A 22,936-nucleotide genomic window follows, 5' to 3' on the forward strand; every position below is an offset into this window, starting at 1 on the left:
TCGGACGAACCTACAACTTCCCTTGCAAAATGGATTGCTCTGGACTGTAGACCACTATCAGTGGTAGAAGATAGGGGGTTGGAAAATATGCTACAGTTAGCATCAGGTGATCCAACTTTCCAAATGCCGACTATTTCAGGTAAAATTTAACAGCTTTATTACACTTAAAAGCAAGCAAAATTAGATGCATTACAGACAGCCCTGCTAATATGGAGGAACTACACCAGGAGCAAAGAAGGCTGGGGTAAAAGAGAGAGCCACTCATACAGGATGTTTCCACACTGTGGAATTCAACGCTGGATATGATTTCTCGTCTACTAGTGTTAAGGAATCAAGAGGCAGCTTTGGACAAACAAAAGCACAAGCTGGTCATTTTAACTCCATCAGAGCTGGTAAAACTCCAAAAGCTGGTGACTGTCCTTGAGCCATGCAGGTACATAAAACTATTTTTTTTAACTTGTTGTTACTGTTTCTTCAAAAAGCTCTATAGTTGACAGTTATTGTGTAGATTAATAATTTCTTTCTTGGACTGTCTACTGCAGGTTTGTGACTGAGCTTCTTGGAGGTGAGACATATGTTTCATTTTCAGTGGTTTTACCTGCTTTCTGCCTCCTGCATCACACCATGGAGGTCTCCGATGATGACTGAAACTACATGGTGAAATTTAAGACTGCCTTCACAAAGGACCTATCCCAACGTGCAGCTACACTCAACAATCAGTGGATCAAGATAGCTACAGTGCTTGACCCACGCTTTAAGGATTTAAAGTGTCTTGCAAGGGGACAGTGAGAAGAGGTTTGGACCAGCCTTGAGGCCCTGCTGCAGGAACAGTGTAAAGATGCCACCACAAAGGAGCCAGCAAAGACAAAGGGCCTCCTCCTCTCTTCATTGTTTTCAGACTCTGATTCAGATGAGGAAGCCCTGTGTAAAAGGGCGCTGAGTTTGTACAGAGCAGAATCCACCATCAGCCAGACAGACTGCCCACTGCAGTGGTGGTCCAGTCGAGCAGGGACCCACCCACAGCTGTATGTCCTGGCCCGCAAGTATTTGATTAGTCCTGCAACTTCTGCCCATGTGAGAGACTGTTCTCACCTGCAGGTCACATAGTAACAAAAAAGAGAGCTGCCTTGAGCTCTGAAAATGTGAACAGGCTAGTTTCTCTAACTGGCTGAAAGAGACGGACAGTAAATAAGCATGGAGTTATTGTGAGTCCAGTGGGTTTGTTATTTTTTTTGCACTAAAATGTTCGATGATCACTGTTTTACCCTAAAGTACAAAATAATTTTGGCTAAGGTTACTCAGAGTTTAAAGGTGAAGCTGGTCAAATAACCTTTTATGTTTCTGCCTTATTTTTTAAGAAGAAAAACTGCACTTTATGCTGAAATCTTTATTATTATTATTATTATTATTATTATTTAAAGACAATACCATTTTGTACTTAAAGTACTTAACATAGCACTATTTTTATTTCTGCCCAATTTTGGTCACGGATATGGGACGTCAATGTACAGAAGCGTAGAGCTTCCAGCCAGGCAAAAGAAGGGCAAAAGAAAAACAGAGCTCTATCACGTTATAATGTGAAAACTTCATTGTTCTAACAATATACTTTTTATGTTTGAACAACATAATAAGTACAATAAACATAACTATCACGTTATAACAAAATCTCGCCATGCCTCAATCCAAGCATAAAATAGAACTTAACTAATTCCGATAAATGAGCCATTTTCTCGAGCTCTGAACTGCACTGTCATCCACTTCACTATTTTTAAAGGCAAACATATATATCATGTTCGAAAAATAAAAGATATGTTATAACGTGAAAACTTTATTGTTCAAACAATATAATTATCACGTTCATACAAAAAAATATTTATATTGTAAGAACGTGAAAGATTTTTTGTTGTTAACGTGATATTATGTTGTTCAAACATGAAAAGTATATTGGTAAAACAATAAAGTTTTCACGTTATAATGTGATATAACTCTGTTTTTCTTTTACCTTGGTGGCAGCTCTATGCTTCCGTAACAATGTTCAACAATTTTTTTTGTTAAATTGCTGGCAGAAATGCTCTTTTATAAAAGTACAAACACAACACCAGAAATTCTCTATAGCAAGTGAAACATGAGTAGAATTAGTGAAATATTATCAGAAAATATGTTTGATTTACACTAAAGACAGTGTCAAACAGAACAATTCAGTGGATTGGGAATGATACATTTTAGCTGTCGCATGAGTTATCATCCAGTATAGTAGGTACAGTAGATATTTATCACAACTGAGCTTACACGAACTGAACTGGGAACCTATATCTATGTATACATATATATACATATATATATGTTATTGATAAGAGGTCTGTTTGTTCAGTTAAGATGACTGTGGATACTAAACTTCATTTCCAGAAAAGGACACTAATATATATGTGTGTGTATATATATATGTATGTGTGTGTGTATATATATATATATATATATATATATATATATGTATATATATATATATATATATATACATACATACATACATACATAGATAGATAGATAGATAGATAGATAGATAGATAGATAGATAGATAGATAGCGAGAGGGAGAGAGATAGAGAGATACAGTGTTGGGAAGGTTACTTTCAAAATGTATTCCACTACAGAATACAGAATACATGCCCCAAAATGAATACGTTATTTTGTAACGTATTCTGTTACGTTGCTCAATGAGAGTAACGTATTCTGAATACTTTGGATTACTTAATATATTATCATGCTTTTTACAGCTAGATGAATGTACTATTGCTGTGTGACTTATCACTATTACTGAAGGTTACTCGCCATACCAATACCAACTAGATTTTAAAATCTTTATATAAAATGAGTAACAGTAGGTTAACATTAGGTGAGGCTGCACTTTTTGTAACGATCTCACATAGAAAACTATTCCGCGCGTGTATAAAACAGGTTTGCGGTTCCGAGCCGTAGTAAAGGGACCTCTGGCTAATACGTCAGGTTCCATGTTGGGCTCATAGCTGGAAACTAGCTGTACTTTGTTGCCTGGGTCAACTTTGCTAGTGACAGACAGAGAGAGGCGTTGACAGGCTGCTCCAATGGAACTTATTGTTTCTGAGGAAAACATGAACACAGTGTACAGTCGAGTTTTAATAGCTTACTTAGAACTGGGCTCACCGGTCACTGTTTTTGGCTGTAGTGGTTATTATTATATTTACATCCTTCCATCTCCTGTTTCCGGTCGGTGACAATTCGTACTTGCTCACAGACACATAACGGGTATGGCAGTCCATTCTCCCTGCAGCACGGACTACACAGCCCATGAGGCTACATTCTTTAGGGCTATGCCTGTAACACTCTGCCTACTGCCTTCATATTAAATAATTTTTTGAATAATAATTTTGACAAGTATTTCTTCATGTAATTATGCGGGTGCAAGTAGAGGTGACATGGGCTGCGAGATTTAGATACAGACATTAGAGCCTTTTAATGCGTGTTTTGTTTGGGGTTTGTTTGAAGTTACCAAAAATAGAGAGGGGACAGCCTAACATATGAAACAGGAAAAGACCACCGTGTAATCCATTTATTTCAACAAAGTAACTGTATTCTGATTACCACCTTTTTAAACGGTAACTGTAATACAGTTACTCATATTTGTATTCCGTTACTCCCCAACACTGTATATTCATATATATTAGTGTCCTTTTCTGGAAATGAAGTTTAGTATCCACAGTCATCTTAACTGAACAAACAGACCTCTTATAAACAACAGAGGACACCGTCCCAAATGACAGAGGCGCACTTGCGTGTTGGAGCGTTACCGTGGAGCTGTAAGGTTTCAGTTTCGTTTATGAGGAAAAAACTGTTTAAATTAACGAGGCAGGGGTAAGTCTAATGTGCAGTAAAGTGATTTTCAAGATAAATTTCTGTTCAGATGATACATAAAACGTGTTATATAAAGTTGTGGTTGTTACAGGTTTGGTTAAAATGTAAGACATTAGAAAACTGGAAAGTGAAGTGCAACCAGGAGTGTAGCTCTCAAGGCTAGGTGGAGAATTGCTGGTTGTTTGAGTGCAACACACTGTTGCCATGTCGTCTGTGTTTGATGTGTTTTGAAGGAAGAAGATCAAAATCTGAAAGATGAACTGGGAAGAGCCCATGGAGACTTACGACTTGAACCAAGTACGTAAAATAACACTGAATCAGAATAAAATAATATTGTTACAGGAACTTTGGTGTTAAGACAATCATTAAATATCCAGAGTGCTAATCTTCAGTATGTGTAGTGTATTTTATTTTACTTTTGACACCACACGTTGATTGATTTTTATATGCTTGAATGCCTTTCTTCATTATTATAGGCGCAGGATTATTGTGTAAACCTTCCCCCACCTTTGCCAGATCCACAAACTGCTGCGTAGTAAATCGTTAAAAAATAAATATTAATGTCTGCTATAGAATTAAATTATGTACTGTGATTTTAACAGGAGCGCATTCAACTAGGGAAGCAGACATGGGCGTAACTTTGTGCTTAACATTGCAGGGGTCAAGATCTCTGTCTAAATAAATAAATAAATCTGGGTAAATTCCCACATGATTAAACATGCAACTATTTTGCTGGTAATAACTGAGTAAAGAAAATCAACAGCCTATTTATGCAAGATAATTCATAATTTTATTGTGGGGGTTATATTGGCTGGGTCTGATTATTGGGGGGGGGGTCATAACCCCCTTACCCCCCTGGAAATTACACCCCTGGAAGCAGAGTAACAGAGGTTCTGCTGGAGCACAGATGGGAGTTTCTTTCATGTCAGAGCTACAAAATGTATGCACCGTGCCATTAATCAAACACATTAATATTAAAATTAAAATAAACTATGTGATCTTTTAATGAATTAGAATAATTTTTAAAACCAGGACCAAGTTCAGCTTGGAAACAGAGTAGCACAGTTTCTTGTGTTTGTTTTTTAATTTTACATTAAAAAACAAGCTGCTGATATGTACTCTATTTTTCACAGGAACATGTTAAACCACGAAAACGGAGTAAGGCAGGTTCTGCAGCTGAAGAGGAGACGTGCTCTTGTTCTGTCCCAGTGGGTCATTTTTGGTATGTGAACCACATGTACAAGGAAGAAATGAAACGTATTGAGAAAGAGAACGGAGTTAAAATTGAAGCAGAGTTAAAGTTGAAATTTCAAGTAGACAAAAAACATGGGAGCCCAGACAATGCTCTAAAAGAGTTTGAAAACCTCATGCAGAACAGTATAACTGAATCCAGTGGCTCAGTTATTCCTCTCAAGTTCATAGATCCAGATCAGTGGAGAGATGCGCTGAAAACCATCCAGAAAAGTAAAAAGAAACTTTTGGTTACTCTGACCTGTGAAACAATGACTGTGCAAGGACCAAGACATAGTCAAGATGTCATCAGTAAGTCGTTATTTGCAGATACAGTGCAGCATACAAACACTCGTGCTTTTCTTGAAGAGTATGAGAAAAAGAATCTAGACACATCACTGAAGACTGACAGGACCACCAAAGACTTGTGGCCGATGACTACCTCTTGCAACAAGGAAGTAGACAGGATCAAAGCTGGGTTTAATGTGGAAATCAAAGAATCAGACATTAATCAAGGAAAAGTCAGTGTGAAAACTTTACACAAACAAGATGAAGGACACTCCTTCATGAAGGACTGCAGTCTCAAATCTGCTTTCCAACCATACCGCATGACTCACCATAACTTACTGATGAAGACAAACTGCATTTCTCAATTAGAGGGGGCCTCTAATGACCCTGTGTCGAATGACCAATCAGCAAACAGGATGCACAACACTGACCGACCAACTGACAGTGGGACAACAGCAGGTGACCAAAAGGATGAAAGGTGTCCTATATGTTTGGATAGATTCAAAAACAAGAAACAGCTCAAGTGTAAAGATGAATTTTGTGAAGACTGCCTGAGACAAGCACAGGACGCGAATGGGCCCATCTGTCCTGTATGCAGAGTCGTCTTTGGTAAGATAATCGGAGACCAACCAGATGGAAGAATGTCACACCAGACATTACGCACTTCCCTTCCTGGATACTCAGACTGTGGCACCATAGTGATCAACTATGTGATTCCAAGTGGAATACAGACGGTAAATGACAATTTTATTTGAATGCCTATGTCCCTGTTTAAAACATGATTGCGTTTTCATTTTGTGGTTTTATATATACTTTTCTAATATTGTTTACTTTACATTCTGCTTTTTAGGCAAAACATCCCAATCCTGGACAGCTCTACTCAGGTATTCATAGAACAGCATATCTTCCAGACAACAAAGAGGGCAATGAAGTGCTGCAACTGCTGAAAAGAGCATTTCAGCAGAGGCTCATTTTTACTGTTGGGACATCCAGAACAACTGGACTGGATAACCAGGTGACCTGGAATGACATTCCCCACAAAACATCCACGTCAGGAGGACCAGATCGGTAGATTAGCCTGTTTTCTTGCTTTTGTTCTTTTTCAGTGTTTACTATAATAAAATACTAGATATTAAACCCGGATATATTCTGTTTCCACAGCTTTGGGTATCCTGACCCTGAGTACCTGAGCAGAGTCAAAGAGGAGTTAAAGGCCAAAGGCATTGAGTGAAGTCTTTGATACAAAGTGCAGGTGGATTAAAACTCAGAGGTTAAAAACAAGATGACTCTTTAAACAGACACTGAAATTCAAACGTTTCAAATGATCAGTAAAGGCTAGAATTCACTTTTTTCATAAGCTACATATATTATCTTCAAATACTAAATGATGATTTTTTTTGAGGATTGCCAAAGTTTTCATCATGTAACAATATAAAATGTAGATTTGCATAAACACATAGACTTATAACACATAGATATAATCTCAGGTCTACAGTGCTGATGGTCTGACTTGCTGTTTGCCCAATAAATGATTAAATCCTCCACAATGAATTCCTTGTTTAATCAGGACCGATTGTGAACAAAACACAGAACACTGTGGCTTGTTTTCTGTACAATCTTTACAACTTTATTTATAACAATTTGTTATTTAGTTTGTAAAGTACTCCAGCAAAAATTAAACATTATTCTCTTTTCAGAAGAAAGTCTGCGCCTCCATGCATTGTGTACTATAAAAGCTATGTGTCATTTTTCATTTTAAAAAAACAAGGACTAATCAAAACAAAAAAGTCTGGAAATGCACATATGATTTAGCAAAAATGTCCTTTCGGTAAAATGATTGTACTTGTTATTGTAGTTACACTGAAGACTTGTGTTACTTTTCACATGCATTAAGATATGGCTGACACATTTCCGACAGAAGCAGCATTTTGGGACAGAGGCTGAGCGTAAGGACGTGTCAGAGCAACCAGAATGGTAGCATTAGCAGCAGCAGGGCACAGAGAAGAGATGGGGAAGGGCTGAAGAAAAAAAACAGAAACGCTAAGGATCAAATGAAAACAATGCACTTAAGACAGAGTCTTTACAAAACTGTGAACATACAGACTTTGATCCTCTGAAGGCAAATTTACTCACAAAGCCAGATGGATGGTATCTGGTCTTTACAGAACAAAAATGGACTGGAGAAGTAAAACACACATAGAAAAGAAATCTTTCCTTCCTCCATTTGACCATAATTGCAGCCTCTACAGGAAGGCCAGCAAACAGTCGCTAAATAGTGCAAACATGACACTAAGTCTTTAATTAAAAAAGCCCCCGCCATTGTTAGGCAGCTGTTTTCTGGCCATTTACACACAGCCAGCTACCCACCCATTAAAGTATTCACCCCATCTATTGCTCAAAGTTGACACAAACAACAGACAGTTGGCACTGGTGAAATGAAACAATGCTTTTTTTCCCCCCGTTTCTATATAATTCATACAAAAATAAAAAATTAAAATTGCTCCAATGATAGCATTTCTTTTTTTTTTCTTATGATTTCCATGTTTCCATTTCATTTTGCACAGAGGTAGTGGCTATTTAGGTAAAGGGTAAGGGACGAAGTGGAAATTAAAAATCATAGAAAATGTTATTTGTTTTTGACCAGAGGAATCTCAAAAGAACAAAATATAATACTGCAATCACATACAAAAGTAGTCCTTCATTTTTGTACAGTTCAGTGCTCACGTGATTTATCAGTTTTTTCCTAACACTTTTTTCTTTTTTGTTCAATTTTTCTTTAAAAGGCAAGAATGGGGGTGTGTTTGGAATAGCGTGATCCAGGCCAAGGGAAAGGGGCTCCTCGTGTCCACGGGATAGCAACTCCTTCTTATAGACACATAGCCGAAAAGCAACACAGGTACTTCTCATTAAGAGTATGGAAGAGAGTTTCAAGACACATCACTGAAGATTGACCTGGCTGCCAGAGATCCTTTCCCACATGCAGGATTAATCACGAAGAGGAGAGCCACACTGTCAGAGAGCTTCTTTATTTATATCAGAAAATTGCCACATCTCCCAGTCCCATGCTGCACGGAAATGTGGGATTGGTCATGGCAGTACTCTCAGTGTAGTGTTTAAAATCTTGTGTTATTTGCATGCTTAGAGTGGAATTTTTTATATGTTTCACAATGTTGCCATGTATCTTTCTGTTGTGCCTTTAGAAACCTTTGCAAAAGTTGGAGATCAGGCTGAACAATATTTGCTGAAATGAAAAATAAACAAGTTTTGCAGGTATGTGTTTGTGTGAAATGGCTTTACTTTTATGTTGTGTCTCTTCCTACTTTTTAATGCAACCACCCATACTGCATAAATATTAGATTTAGGATTACTGTAATGTAAATGTGAAGTACTATATACTAAAGTATCTTTTCTGCTGCATATTGAATCTATATAGGAAGATTTCATGTATTTGTAACTGCAAAGAATAGCAGAGCATTTTTAGGATGGGACCACAATGTTCATTAAATTTTTTTTTTTTTTTACTTGGTGGCAGAAATGCTCTTTTGTAAAAGTACAAACACAACACCAGAAATTCTCTATAACAAGTGAAACATGAGTAGAATTGGTGAAATATTATCAGAAAATATTTCTGATTTAGACTAAAGAAAATGTCAAACAGAAAATTACAGTGTATTCTGAATGATACATTTTACCTGCTGCACGAGTTATAGCCTGCAGTAAATTATTTTATTTAGAGCATCATCCTGTATACCTGAGGGAGTGCAAAATAAAACAGTCAGTGCTGTGTCAGAATCATATGAGACAGTAGATATTTATCACAACTGAGTTTACACGAACTGTGAATATCAACATATCGAGCAAACAACATAAAAATCGCATAAAGGACAACTTCTGTCCTTTTCTGGAAATAAAGGGAGGTTCAGTATCCACAGTCATCTTGTAAATGACAGAGGCGCACTTGCGTGTTGGAGCGTGACTGTTGTGAAGGTTTCACTTTCATTTATAAGGAAAAAACAGTTTAAAGTAGCGAGGCAGGGGTAAGTCTAATGTGCAGTAAAGTCGTATTTTCCAGCTATATTTCTGTTCACATACACAAAACGTGTAATATAACATTGTGGCTGTTGAAGGTTTGGCTAAAATTCAAGACGTAAGAAAACTGGAAAGTGGAGTGTAACCGAGAGTGTAGCTCTGCAGGCTAGGTGGAGAACGACGTTAGCTAATTTATGGGAATAGTTTTATATAAAATCACCAAATACAGAATTGCTGGTTGTTGGGGTGCAATACACTGTTGTTATGTCATCTGTTTGGTGTGTTTTGAAGGAAGAAGATCAAAATCTGAAACATGGCCAGTGCAGAGCCCATGGAGGTCGACAGACCTGACGACATGAGCCAAGTACGTAAACTAACACCGAATCAGAATAAAGTAATTTGTTATATGAACTTTGGTGTTAATGCAGTCATTAAATATCCACAGTGCTTATCTCCAGTTGGACCCTTACATTTTTTAAAGTGCACCTTTGAGGCCACGGTTTGCTTTTATACTTTGGTGATTTTGTGTCCTTACAGTTTATGTGTTCCACTTTTTTCCGTATTCTTGTAAAGAGTATATAAAAGTGACAGTACTGAGACTACATGTCAGCATAATCTTAGCTTATCAACTCTGGAGGTTCAGGAAATACATCATCAGAATGTGTAAAGCTGTTTAGCGTGACTGTTGTCATGAGTAAAAAAATCTTTTTGTAAGGTTTCAAAGTGGCATTCGATGAAATACAAAGCTTCAGCATTGTATTGTAAGAGTTGTGAGACTGAGGAAGTCAACAGTGTGTGAAGATGATCAGCGTTACTGTGATCACCAGTGGAAACGTAAAGTTCTAATGCTGCAAGGTGACATCAATGTAACAAATGTAAAAATATGAAAAGTAGCTAACCTCACACTATTTAGTAAGTACAATAGTTAAGAAAAACTAAGTTTGCAAACCTTAGTTTGGATCAAAAAGAAAACAAGCTTTAGTCTTTTCTATAATACTAAAGAAAGGTAATCTTAAAAGATATTTTTCAACAATGTTTAAAAAATATACATATTTAAATAAATATAATTTTGGATGAATATCATAAGCATAATATCATAAGCATATTTTTAGTGTGTGTTGTTTTTTTTTTAATTACAGGATCAAGATGAAGCTCACATTGTTCTCTCAATAAAGTGGATAAAGTCTGATGATGAGCTACAAAAAGGGAAGAGGCTAGAGACTCGTCTAGAAAAAATGCTTCAGACTTGGTTTAACAAATGCAAACATAAGGTGGACTGCTCAGTGGAAAGGATCATAAAAGATGGCCGTGTTGTGATAAAGACTAAACCAGTTCCAGGTGCAGTAAAGTCCTACATAATCATCTGATTACTTTCCTATCTGTATAACTTCTCCAATAAAAACATTTGTTTTTATTAAATTCTGTATAATTATATTGATTTTTTTTAATCCATTTTGTCTCTGTCTTTTAAGTCCTGACTGAGCTTCAGAAACTGAGTAAACAAACACTAACTGGGAGGCAGGGAAATTCAGTCACCATAACATCCATCAGTCTGACACTGCCATCTCCAGAGCTAGATACACAAGTACCAGAGGATGCTTCAATGAACATTCCTCCATCTGTGCCAGATCCACAAATTGTATGTAAAATGTAGTAATCATTAAAAATAAATATAAATGAATGCTGTTGAATTAAATGATGTACTGTATTTGTAGGATCAAGTTCAACTGGGAAAGCAAAGTAAAGCAGGTTCAGCAGATGGAGAACAGACAGGTGCTGCAGAGGATCCTTCAACAAACCATCCTCCATTTGTGCCAGCTCCACAAACTGTATGCACGGTGTAGTAAATCATTAAAAAATATACACACACACACAGACATATATATACACATGCATATACATGATGCTGTTGAATTGAATAAAGTACTTTATTTTTTAACAGGCGCACATTCAACCAGGAAAGCAGAGTAACACAGGGTCTACAGCTGAAAAAGATAGTGGCGTTTCCCCAGTGTCAGAGCCACAAACGGTATGTACTGTTTGATTAATCATAAAAAATGAAAAATGTGATCTGTAACAAACAAACATAATGATCATTGTATTATTACTATTATTATTTTTATTATTTTTAAACCAGGACCAAGTTCAGCTGGGGAAACAGAGTAGCACAGTTTCTGCAGGTGAAGAAATGCACTCTTGTTCTGTCCCAGTGGGTCATTTCTGGTATGTGAACCACATGTATGAAGAGGAAATGAAACATATAAAGGAAAAGAATGGAGTTAAAATAAAGGCAGAAGTGAAGATGAGATTTGAAGAAGACCAAAAACATGGCAGACCATACAATGCTCTAGAGGAGTTTGCAAACCTTGTCCAGAAAAGCTTAGCTGAATCCAGTGGCTCAGTTATTCCTCTCAAGTTCATAGATTCAGATCAGTGGAGTGATGCACTGAAAACCATCCAGAAAAAAGAAAACAAGCTTTTGGTTACTCTGACCTCTGAAACAATGACTGTACGTGGGCCAACACAAAGTCAAGAGGCCATGAAAAAGTTCTTAAATGCAGATACACATCAGAAAAGAAACATAGATGCTTCTCGGGAAGAGTATCAAAGAGAAATTCAAGACACATCACTGAAGATTGACATGCCCACCAAAGACCATCTCATGCATATGGGACTAACGATGGAGGAGAGCTACTGGAAGGTGATGATTACCTCTTACAGTGAGAAGGTAACAAGGATCAAAGATAAGTTTAATGTGGACCTGAAAGAATCAGACATTGGTCAAGGCAAAGTCAATGTCAAAGCTGTATACAAGAAAGATGAAGGAAATGCCTCCATGGAGAGCCATGCTATGAGAGAGCTTTTTCATTTATATCAGAAAACTGCCACATCTCCCATGAACTTCTCCCAGTCCAATGCTGGAATATGGGGTTTGTCATGGCTATGGTAATAAACTCAGTCTACTGTCTTGTGTTATTTGCATTCTTACAGTGGAATCTTTATATATTTCATAATGTTACCATGTATCTTTGTATTGTTTCTCTGAAACCTTTGCAAAAGATCAGGCTGAACAATGTTTGCTGAAAAATGGAAACATAAAATAAACAATTTTTTCATGTTTGTTTTTGTATGAAATGACTTTGCTTTTATTTTGTTTCTTCCTGCTTTTTAAAGGAATCACCCATGCTGCTTATTCGATTTTCTGTACATATACTAAATAAATAATAAAAACGATTTATTTCATTTGATTATAATTGAAAAGAACAGGGGGCATTTTTAAGGCTGGGACTACAATGTTCATCACGGAACATTCTAGTCGTGGCATGTGCACTGTTATAAAAGTACAAACACAGCACCACAACTTCAGTGGAAACATGAGTAGTATTAGGGAAATATTAGCAGAAAATGTACTTAAGCTACATTTTTTCAATGGATTTGGGCTCATAAATTTAACCTTGGCTTATAATTATTACTTTTTTCCCCAAGTATCATATGCCTGAAAGGAGTCGAACATAAAATAAAACGCAATGTTTTATTCTATGTTTGTCAGTATCATATGAGACAGTAGGTGATCTTACACAAACTCTTAACTATATCTGAGATATCAAGGAAACAACTTATATGTCACATAAAGAACATTTCTGTCCTTTTCATGCAGTTAAGAAGGATTTAGTTTCCACAGTCAGCTGAGCTAACAGACTTCTTGCCAACACACTGCTGGAAATGACAGTGGTGCGCTTGCGTGTTTGGAGGGTGACGCAGCTCCTTATTGCGGAGCTGCAAGCTTTCACTTTCGTTTATAAGGAAGTACCAGTGTTTAAGTAGCGAGGCAGAGGTAAGTCTAATGTGCAGTAAGGCAATATTTTCAAGATAAATTTCTGTTTAGATACACATAACGTGTGAGATAACGTTGTGGCTGTTACAGGTTTGGTTAAAATGTAAGACATAAGGAAACTGGAAAGTAGAGTGTAACCGAGAGTGTAGCTCTGAAGGCTGGGTGGAGAGCGACGTTAGCTAATTTATGGAAACGGTTTTATATAAAATCACCAAATACAGAATTGCTGGTTGTTGGGGTGCAATACACTGTTGTTATGTCGTCTGAGTTTGGTGTGTTTTGAAGGAAGAAGATCAAAATCTGAAACATGGCTACTGGACAGTCTGTGGACGTTGAAGAGCCCATGGACATCGACAATCCTGACATCGACAAACCTGACGACATGAGCCAAGTACGTAAATTAACACTGAATCAGAATAAAAGAAAATTGTTACAGGAACTTTGGTGTTAATGCAATCATTAAATATCCAGAGTTTTATCATCAGTAGGAGTAATTTATTTCTTGTTTTAAATTTTAATTTTGACACCAGACTTTGTTTTTTATGCACCTAAAAGCCTTTCTTCATTATTATAGGTGAATAATTCTGCTGTGAGTAAAAGCCAGCAACATTCAACATTCAATCCTAGCGATACACCTACTGCAGTAAGTGTCTGTTTTCTTATAAAGAGTATGTGAAAGTGAGATCAAAAATACAATCTCAGCTGGTCTGCTCTGGAGGTTCAGGAAATACATCATGAGCAGAATGTGAAAAGCTGCTTAGTGTAGCTGTTGTCACCATTGAAAAACTTGTAATAACATGTAAAGGTTGTAAAGTGGCACTAGATGGAATGCATAGGTTGTCTATGGTTATTCTTCTGAGACTGAGGAAATGTTATATTATCATCAACAGTGTGTAAATCTGTTCAGCATTACTGTGATCATCAGTGAGAACATTTGTAAAGTTCTAAGGCAGCAGAGTGACATCAATGTAGCAAATGTGAAACTATGACATTTAGCTAACCTCACACTATTTATCTGCATTATAATAGAAAAAGAGAAGTTCTAAAGATAGGTAAATATTTCAACGATGATAAAAAAGGCTTGTTTAAATAAAGGTGTTTTCAGCTGAATCTCAAAGGCTTACACAGTCTTGCAGTGTTTTATTATTTGCTTGTTTTATTTTATCACAGGATGAAGATGAAGCTCACATTGTTCTCTCAGTGACGTGGATAAAGTCTGATGATGAACCACAAAAAGTTAAGAGGCTAGAGTCTTGTCTACAGAAAAGGCTTCAGTCTTGGATCAACAAACACAAACATATGATGGAATGCTCAGTGAAAAGGACCTTAGGTGATGGGCGTGTTGTGATAAGCATTAAACCAGCCGCAGGTGCAGTAAAGCCCTACGTAATTATCTGATTACATTCCTATCTTTATAACTTTTTCAGTAATAAAAATAATTTGACTTCATTCTGTATATCCATATTGGTTTTAACATATAATCAATTTTCTGTTTTTTTAAGCCGTGACTAAGCTTCAGAAACTTAGTGAACAAACACTAAGTAGGAAGGATGAAAATTCAGTCATCATAACATCCATCAGTCTGCTATCTCCAGAGCTTGTTAGACAAGTACTAGAGGATGCTTCAGTGAACCTGCCAGAGCCACAAACTGTATGTACTATGTAGTAAATCATTAAAAAACAAATATTACTATATGCTATTGAATTAAATGATGTACTGTATTTTTTAAAGGAGAAAGTTCAACCGGAGAAGAAGAGTAAAGCAGGTTCTACAGCTGGAGAAAAGATGGGCGCTTCTTTCATGCAAGAGCCACAACATGTATGTAGTGTGTCATTAATCAAAAAAGTTAATATTAAAATAAAAAAATGTTTTAATAAATGAGCATAATGATTTTTATTTTTAAACCAGGACCAAGTTCAGGCGGGGAAACAGAGTAGCACAGTTTCTGCATTGGAAGAGATGTGCACTTGTTCTGTCGCAGTGGCTCCTTTCTGGTATGTGGACCACATGTACAAAGAGGAAATGAAACGTATAGAGAAAACGAATGGAGTTAAAATCATGGCAGATGTGAAGGTGAGATTTGAAGTAGATGGAAAACATGGGAGACCAGACATTGCTCTCGAGGAGTTTACAAACCTTGTCCAGAAAAGGTTAGTTGAATCCAGTGGTTCAGTTATTCCTCTCAAGTTCATAGATTCAGATCAGTGGAGTGATGCACTGAAAACCATCCAGGAAAAAGAAAACAAGCTTTTGGTTACTTTGACCTCTGAAACAATGACTGTACGTGGGCCAACACATAGTCAAGATGTTTTCAGTAAGTTGTTAAATGCAGATACAGAGCAGAAAAGAAACACAGATGCTTCTCATGAGTTTCAAGAGACATCCCTGAAGATTGACATGACCACCAAAGACGATTTCCCACATGCAGGATTGATCATCGAGAAGACCTTTTGGAAGTTGATGACTATCCAATATAACAAGCAAGTAGCAAGGATCAAAGCTAAGTTTAATGTGAAATTGAAAGAATTTGACATTGGTCAAGGCAAAGTCAATGTCAAAGCTGTATACCAGAAAGATGAAGGAAATGCCTCCATGGAGAGCCACGCTCTAAGAACACTTCTCTGTCTATACCAGAAGTTTGTTGCATCCCCCATGAGTTCATCCGAGTTCCATGGTGCTACTGGATTCAGTGGCACACCCATTTCTCAGTCAGAGGGTGCCCCCAATGAGCCTGTATTGAATGGCCAATCAGCAAACACGAAGCACAAAACTGACACATCCACTGACAGTGGGACAACAGCAGGTGACCAAAAGGAAGAAAGGTGTCCTATATGTTTGGATAAATTCGAAAATAAGACACAGCTCAAGTGTAAACATGAATTTTGTAAAGACTGCCTGAAACAAGCACAGGAAGCGAATGGGCCCATCTGTCCTATATGCAGAGCCGTCTTTGGCAAGATAATGGGAGACCAACCAGATGGAAAAATGTCGGACTATACATTGCCCTCTTTCCTCCCTGGATACTCAGACTGTGGCACCATAGTTATCAGCTATGAGATTCCAAGTGGAATACAGACGGTAAATGACAATTTTATTTGAATGCCTATGTCCCTGTTTAAAAAAACAAAACATGATTGTGTTTTCATTTTGTGGTTTTATATATACTTTTCTAATATTGTTTACTTTCTATTCTGCTTTTTAGGCAAAACATCCCAATCCTGGACGGCCCTACTCAGGTATTTATAGAAGAGCATATCTTCCAGACAACAAAGAGGGCAATGAAGTGCTGCGACTGCTGAAAAAAGCTTTCGACCAGAAGCTCATTTTTACTGTTGGGAGATCCAGAACAACTGGACTGGACGGCCAGGTGACCTGGAATGACATTCACCACAAAACATCCATGTCAGGAGGACCAGATTGGTAGAGTAGCCAGTTTTCTTACCAGTGTTGCAGTATATGTTTTCTTTCACTGTTTACTCTAATAAAATACTAGATATTAACCCTGAATATATTCTGTTTCCACAGCTTTGGGTATCCTGACCCTGAGTACCTGAGCAGAGTCAAAGAGGAGTTAAAGGCCAAAGGCATTGAGTGAAGTCTTTGATACAAAGTGCAGCTGGATTAGAAATCAAAGAGGCTAAAAACAAGATGACTCTTTAAACAGACACTGAAATTCAAATACTCTGTTTTGCTCTTTTTTCTGTTAATGTTTCAAATGATCAGCAAGGGTTAGAATTGACTTCTTTCATTTGCAAAATATATTATCTTCACATATCGGGTGATAAAAATTTTTTTGTTGATTGTCTAAGTTTTCATCATGTAACAATATAAAATGTACATAATCTCAGGTCTACAGTGCTGATGGTCTGACTTGTTCTTTGCCTAATAAATGATTAAATCCTCCACACTGAATTCCTCCTTTTATCAGGACCGATTGTGAACAAAACACAGAACACTGTGGTTTGTTTTCTGTACAATTTTTAAAATTTTATTTATAACAATATCTGTTATTTAGTTTGTAAAGTACTCCAGCAAAAATTAAACATTATTCTCTTTTCAGAAGAAAGTCTGCGCCTCCATGCATTGTGTACTATAAAAGCTATGTGTCATTTTTCATTTTAAAAAACAAGGACTAATCAAAACAAAAAGTCTGGAAATGCACATATGATTTAGCAAAAATGTCCTTTCGGTAAAATGATTGTACTTCTCTCTCAATTAAAGACAAAACATACACGACGGCATAAAATAACGCTGGCTTGACAGGTAAGCAAAATAAAAACTTGTTATTGTAGTTACACTGAAGACTTGTGTTACTTTTCGCACCTAAACAAAGGCTCTTATACTTAAACAGATACAGAGTAGGTGTCCTACTATACCAAAAATCAGTAAGAGAAGGTATGACCTCTCTCATGACCTTAGGATGTGGGTGTATGCCAGAGTGCTCTGGAAGGCACACAGAGTCTTTGCAGACTGCTAAGGATCTATCATTATGCAAACGATTATAAAACTCTAAGCATATAGGAGTATATGTTTCTAAGGATAAATGACAATCCAACAATATAAACCTAGCGCTGGCCCCGTATTTACTTGCTATTGGATCGATACCAAAATTTGTAGTGTGGCACAGCAGTACTGTGAATGTGGGAAAGTGTGAATGTTGAATGTTTTTGTTGAAATGTCCAGGCAAGTATATACACATGTTAAATTACAAGATATACGTGTTCATATAACGTCAATTAACACAAAACTTCAGGTTTTTGATTTCTATATAAAACTCATCATAATTAAACAATAAGAACAAATAGTCTGATGTCCTGTAACCATTATGAAGCTATAATTTGAAATGCAATAACATATTAAGTTTTTGTACAAAGTGTTGGTATCAGATCAGTATCGTCGATACCACCCTGAATTTTACTGGGTATCGGCTCGAAAAGGAAATTAGTGGTATCACACATCACTACTTCTTGGTGCAACAAAAACCATTTCATACCTGTCAGACCGTGCTATCTGTTGATGATGTTTTGCAACAGGCTGCTAGTAACAATGCAAGTAAAAATAAAATTGGTTCTTTGCTAAGTTGTCTGTTATGTGTAAACAGAACACTGATTCATCCGTAGATTTAGGAGCCTTTTTTATGCATGAATTCATTTATAGGTCATCATTAAGTGGCTTAAACAAAAAACACTCCTCCAGGTCAGGTCGAAAGACCACTGAAAAGGAGTGAAAATGCAGCAAAAGAAAAACTGAGAAGCCCCTCAAGAACTATTGCTCAAGCCCATTTTTAAATGTTACATTAAAACCTGGCTACTTGTAAATTAAATATAAAGAAATGAGGAGTGACTCAAGTTCTGCAAATTACTGTCCATGTCTGTATTTTTCGCTACCTCCACCTCAGTATCATCATTGGGCTGTAAGCAGGTTTTTCAGTCTCAACATTTATGGCCCCATTGGTCATCCTTTGGTGCTGGAAAGGCAGGAAAAGTGAGAGCAACAGGATGGCCAACTGAAAGAGGGCATGGAGGGAAAAGTGGGACCCTGGCAGCTGTTACCACAAGCATCTGCCAGGCCAGCCAGAGCGGAGGAACAGAAGAGATCTCTGCTGTCTCAAGTTTCGAATGTCGTGTTACTCACCCTCAAGACTGTTGAACAAACCTCTGTTATTAATGTCACTGTGGAAGAGCTGACTGAACCTGAAGCATCACTACTGGCCACAAACTCACAACGATCGACACGCACAACGTTAGCATGTAAAATGCAAGTTCTATGCGATATTACAATGCAAAATTCATATGCAAGAAATAAGAAGACAAATGATTTATTCAGACTGAACAACTACAAATACCTTCTGAAGTGCATATGAGGAGTGTGAGTTTTGGAGTCTAGACACTTGGCTCAGCAAAGTTGAATATAAGGTGGATTACTCAATAGAAAATACCTTTGGAGATGGGACTGCTTTGTTAAATACTAAACCAGGTCCAGGTACAGTAAAATAATACAAATTATTTGTTTGGTTTATTACTTTTCCATTTCATTAATTTTTTTTTTCAACTTTAATTAAAATATATTTCGAGTACTCTTCAAACCTTGAAAACCAGTTCATTTTGTCTTTAACCCAGAGTGAAGTGAATGGACAAATACCCACCAGGAAACTTGGAAATGCAGTCACCAAAACACCCGTTAGTCCAACACCACCCGACCTGGATACAGAAAATCCAGAGAATGCCTCAATGAACCCACCCCCTTCAGTCCAAGAACCAAAAACTGTATGTACCATGTAATTAATCATGAAAATCATTTTTCTTTTCAAATGGAAAAATGAATAAGTAATCAGATTATTTTGAGTTATGTTATTTATTTTAATGGGGAGAAAGTGCAATCAAGAAAACAGAATAGTGACGTTTCTGCAGCTGGAGAAAGCAGGGACTCTTGTTGTGTTCCAATGAAGCCTATCAAAAGCGGAGCCAGGTCTGGATTCAAATACAGAACACCAGGAATGTAAGTTCAGGCAGGCAGATAAATAGTAATTTATTTATTTATTTTTTTAAAGCTTCTGAACAGGTTCTCTTCTTGAAAACTTGGGCTTCTTTTTCTCCAGAGGTTGATTTTCCTCTAGATTTCTCTCTAAACACTTCCTTTCTTCAGACAGATTTAATTTTACAGGTTCACAACAGCTGGAAGTATTTGCACAAACAAGACTTGTTACCACAGCAAAATGTGAGTCAAATGTGCAAGAAAGAGAATGGAATTAAAATTAAAGCAGAGGTGAAGTTTTGATGCATAGCAGAAAGATGGGAGCCCAGACAAAGCTCTTAATGAGTTCACAAATATTAGTGATGACAGCTTAGTTCATCAGAGGCGTCATGCAAAAAAAAATCATTGAGAATAACAAGATTTGTGTTTATGTTTATTTTTGTTATGTAATTCATGAATATAAATTCCAGTTTAGCACTGTATGGCTTGCTCACAGTCAAACTGTTATACATTTCAAAGCATTTTGCCATGTAACTTTACAGTGAATTAATAATACGGTTAGATAAGATGCTATTGATGCTTTGTTTGACATATATTGTTTATTTCTATTGCACTTTTGCTACATTGAAACATAATTGTTTGATAGAGGTAGAAACAAAAAATAAATTAATGTAGAAGTGTACATTAAATGTACATAATGTACATTAAATGTACATTATATGCATTTAATGTACACTTCTGTTGGTGGCAGGGATAATAAATTCATCTTACTAAAACTGTAGCATATTTATCTGACTGTCACGTGGTGTGTAGAAATGGAGATTGCGAACTCAGAGAATGGATTAGCATAAATAAACACTGATGCAACCACTAATGAAAAACAAGTAGTTAATTGTAACTAAACAGGGACTCACATGACAACGCAGGGAAAGCTTGAAAACTACATTTATAATTTATTTACGCCATCTTTACCAACCAGGATTTACAACAAATTCTACAAATTCCCAGCTGCACATGAGACCTATCAAACCAAAGGTGCAAGCAAATAGCACTACACTGCAAACCGTCACACCCCGTTTTAGAGACACCGCAATCAATTTACCTGTGGGCACGGCACTGCAAACAATTCGGGTCTCAGCACAGCTGGGAATCAGCGCTAAGTATGAACTGCAACCCGGGTTTGTAAAGGGAAGTGGCACAAACAAATAAACGAAAACACAACAAAGAGGTTAGTCAGTTCTTACAAGACTCACTCTCAGTCCTTCATAACAGCCCCATACTGCTGGACGGACTAACCAAAACAAAATTACAAATCAATAAAGAAGCAAAACAAAACAAAAAAGGACAGCAGAGACAGCACAATAGCTGCAAAACACAAATAAGATTATCAATTAAAATGTTTCACAATAAAAACATCAATTTTATTAAACCATTCAAAATAATCACAGGTATAACTCCCACTCACCGCAAAAAAAAAAAAAAAAACCTACCCAATATACCTACAACATTGCTTGATTTCCCCGCGCGCAGTCGAGCTTGATTGATTCCACCACTAAAACTTGTGGTCACACTAAAAAGTCCAAAAACACGCATTACAAACGGGCATCTAAAATACTAAGTAATCCAAATGCAAAAGCAAAACTCCAGAGTGAGTTAATCGTTCCTGGACCTTCCCATAGAAGAGCACCGACCTCACCTCACAGTGGCGTGTCTAGAAAATTTTTGTTGGGGGGGCCAGGTAGGGGCACAGATTTGGAGAAGGGTGGCAGATGTAATTGGCAGATAACGTTAAAAAAAAAAAAATCTACCAACCGTTAACCATCATTCAATAACCCTGTAAACCTAATAACTGAATTTGCTTTTGACTCTTATTAGAATGAGGTTTTAACCACTACGGTGCAAAGTTTTTAGATACTACGTTGATGAAGTACAAGAGATACAATCAGTGCTTTGTCAGTGTTTACTCAGCATTCAAGGACAGCAATATTTGCAAAGTATTTTTACTGACATATAGCGCACATATGTTTTGGGCAAAAACATTTTTGAATATTAAAATACAAACATTTTTAACATACAATTGCCAAATTAGCCAATGCAAAACTTAATCTGCCTATTAAAAAAAAGAAGATAATCTTCTTACAAACTAGTGTTTGATTTTGAAACAGGAAAAAAGTGGGGAAACAAATGAAAAGACTAACATTTGAATGAAACCTGAAAGCAAGTAAATACTTTCTATGCTGCCTTATGGTAAACTTTGGTAATATTGATGTATAAAGAACAACACTGGCTGATGATGAAATACAGTCAGCTGGCATGGTGACACTGCCAGTATTAACCTGCAGGGCTGGACTGGGACAAAAAATTGGGCATTTTGACTACAGACCAGCCCACCAGGTATTAAAGCCATAAAGCCTTTGAATGAAAACAAACGCTGTTGTGACAGTGATGTACACTGTCTTGTTGGTATATGTATGATTTCTATAAATTTTACGTCAGATAAAAACTTTGTTCGCAAGATTCAGATAATTATTTAATAAAAGCTAGATATTTTAAATGAGAATAAGTAAGAAAAGTATTTCTTTCTGCCCCCCTCTCCCTGTTAATGCCCTACCTGGCCCCCTGGCATAACTTTGCTAGATCCGCCCCTGCACAGTTACCAGCTGTCAGCTACGTAGAAAAGGATCCTGGTGTTATTTGTCTCTCAGAAACAGCTCATAACTTCCCTTCAACTCATCCATGTGACCTAAAAGGTAAACCTGTTTCTCCATCACCTGTTCAGCTCTGATGATTCAGTAAGGACATCTCCTGGTTTCATCTGCATGTTTCCCTCTCACCACATATACAAACCGATATCATGACCAGCAGCTTTTACAGCTGTGGCTCCAGCAAACATCAGCTGATACTAGAAATTATTATTAAATAAATTCTAACAACAGCTGATCAAGCTTAAAGGTGCTGCTGTTGTTTAGCGCGACATCTGCTGGCTTCCTCTTTCTGGCGCAAAGTGGGCGATAAACAAGAGAGAAAAGCTGATCAGCTGATCATTGATCAGTTTCATGATTGAAGTAGCAACAGGAGAGGGAGGGGGAGAGAATGAGAGAAGAAGAGGCAGCTGTGCAGGGTAAAGACAGAATAACTCCAGCTTTGTGTCTTTTTTTCATTCTAGCTGAAGTTCGGGACAAACTGCGTCTC

At 37.1% G+C, this 22,936-nt stretch overlaps 2 protein-coding genes across 5 annotated transcripts; both read left to right on the forward strand.

The window, feature by feature from the left end:
• The first annotated feature begins 3,777 nt into the window (after positions 1–3,777).
• On the forward strand, positions 3,778–17,519 carry LOC100706363 (probable E3 ubiquitin-protein ligase bre1). Its single transcript, XM_025907333.1, has 6 exons — positions 3,778–3,887; positions 4,121–4,184; positions 5,021–6,139; positions 6,256–6,473; positions 6,567–6,657; positions 16,887–17,519. Exons 2-5 carry the CDS (start codon positions 4,143–4,145, stop codon positions 6,634–6,636), a joined length of 1,449 nt encoding a protein of 482 aa, XP_025763118.1. The 5' UTR covers positions 3,778–3,887; positions 4,121–4,142; the 3' UTR covers positions 6,637–6,657; positions 16,887–17,519.
• Positions 9,311–17,399, forward strand: LOC100706631 (uncharacterized). Of its 4 annotated transcripts, none has more exons than XM_025907332.1 (9): positions 9,311–9,442; positions 9,726–9,798; positions 13,844–13,912; positions 14,440–14,638; positions 14,772–14,920; positions 15,002–15,088; positions 15,179–16,348; positions 16,473–16,690; positions 16,796–17,399. In XM_025907332.1, exons 2-9 carry the CDS (start codon positions 9,748–9,750, stop codon positions 16,863–16,865), a joined length of 2,013 nt encoding a protein of 670 aa, XP_025763117.1. In that variant the 5' UTR covers positions 9,311–9,442; positions 9,726–9,747; the 3' UTR covers positions 16,866–17,399. The 4 variants fall into 4 exon arrangements, with proteins under 4 accessions (XP_025763117.1, XP_019214496.1, XP_019214494.1 ...); XM_019358949.1 differs by lacking the exons at positions 9,311–9,442; positions 9,726–9,798 and adding exons at positions 13,172–13,269; positions 13,555–13,660; XM_019358950.2 differs by lacking the exons at positions 9,311–9,442; positions 9,726–9,798 and adding exons at positions 13,210–13,269; positions 13,538–13,660.
• Positions 17,520–22,936: the final 5,417 nt, after the last annotated feature.

The sequence above is a fragment of the Oreochromis niloticus genome, linkage group LG5, assembly GCF_001858045.2.
Source record: "Oreochromis niloticus isolate F11D_XX linkage group LG5, O_niloticus_UMD_NMBU, whole genome shotgun sequence".
NCBI lineage: Eukaryota > Metazoa > Chordata > Actinopteri > Cichliformes > Cichlidae > Oreochromis > Oreochromis niloticus.

What these genes read in the sequence shown, in the direction of transcription:
- LOC100706363 (XM_025907333.1), top strand. Translation starts at nt 4,143, where the DNA reads ATGAACTGGGAAGAGCCCATGGAGACTTACGACTTGAACCAA. An exon ending in AGACTTACGACTTGAACCAA is followed by an intron (nt 4,185 to 5,020) that starts GTACGTAAAATA and finishes TATTTTTCACAG; the next exon opens with GAACATGTTAAACCACGAAA. An exon ending in ACGTCAGGAGGACCAGATCG is followed by an intron (nt 6,474 to 6,566) that starts GTAGATTAGCCT and finishes CTGTTTCCACAG; the next exon opens with CTTTGGGTATCCTGACCCTG.
- LOC100706631 (XM_019358949.1), top strand. Translation starts at nt 13,577, where the DNA reads ATGGCTACTGGACAGTCTGTGGACGTTGAAGAGCCCATGGACATCGAC. An exon ending in ACCTGCCAGAGCCACAAACT is followed by an intron (nt 14,921 to 15,001) that starts GTATGTACTATG and finishes TATTTTTTAAAG; the next exon opens with GAGAAAGTTCAACCGGAGAA. An exon ending in ATGTCAGGAGGACCAGATTG is followed by an intron (nt 16,691 to 16,795) that starts GTAGAGTAGCCA and finishes CTGTTTCCACAG; the next exon opens with CTTTGGGTATCCTGACCCTG.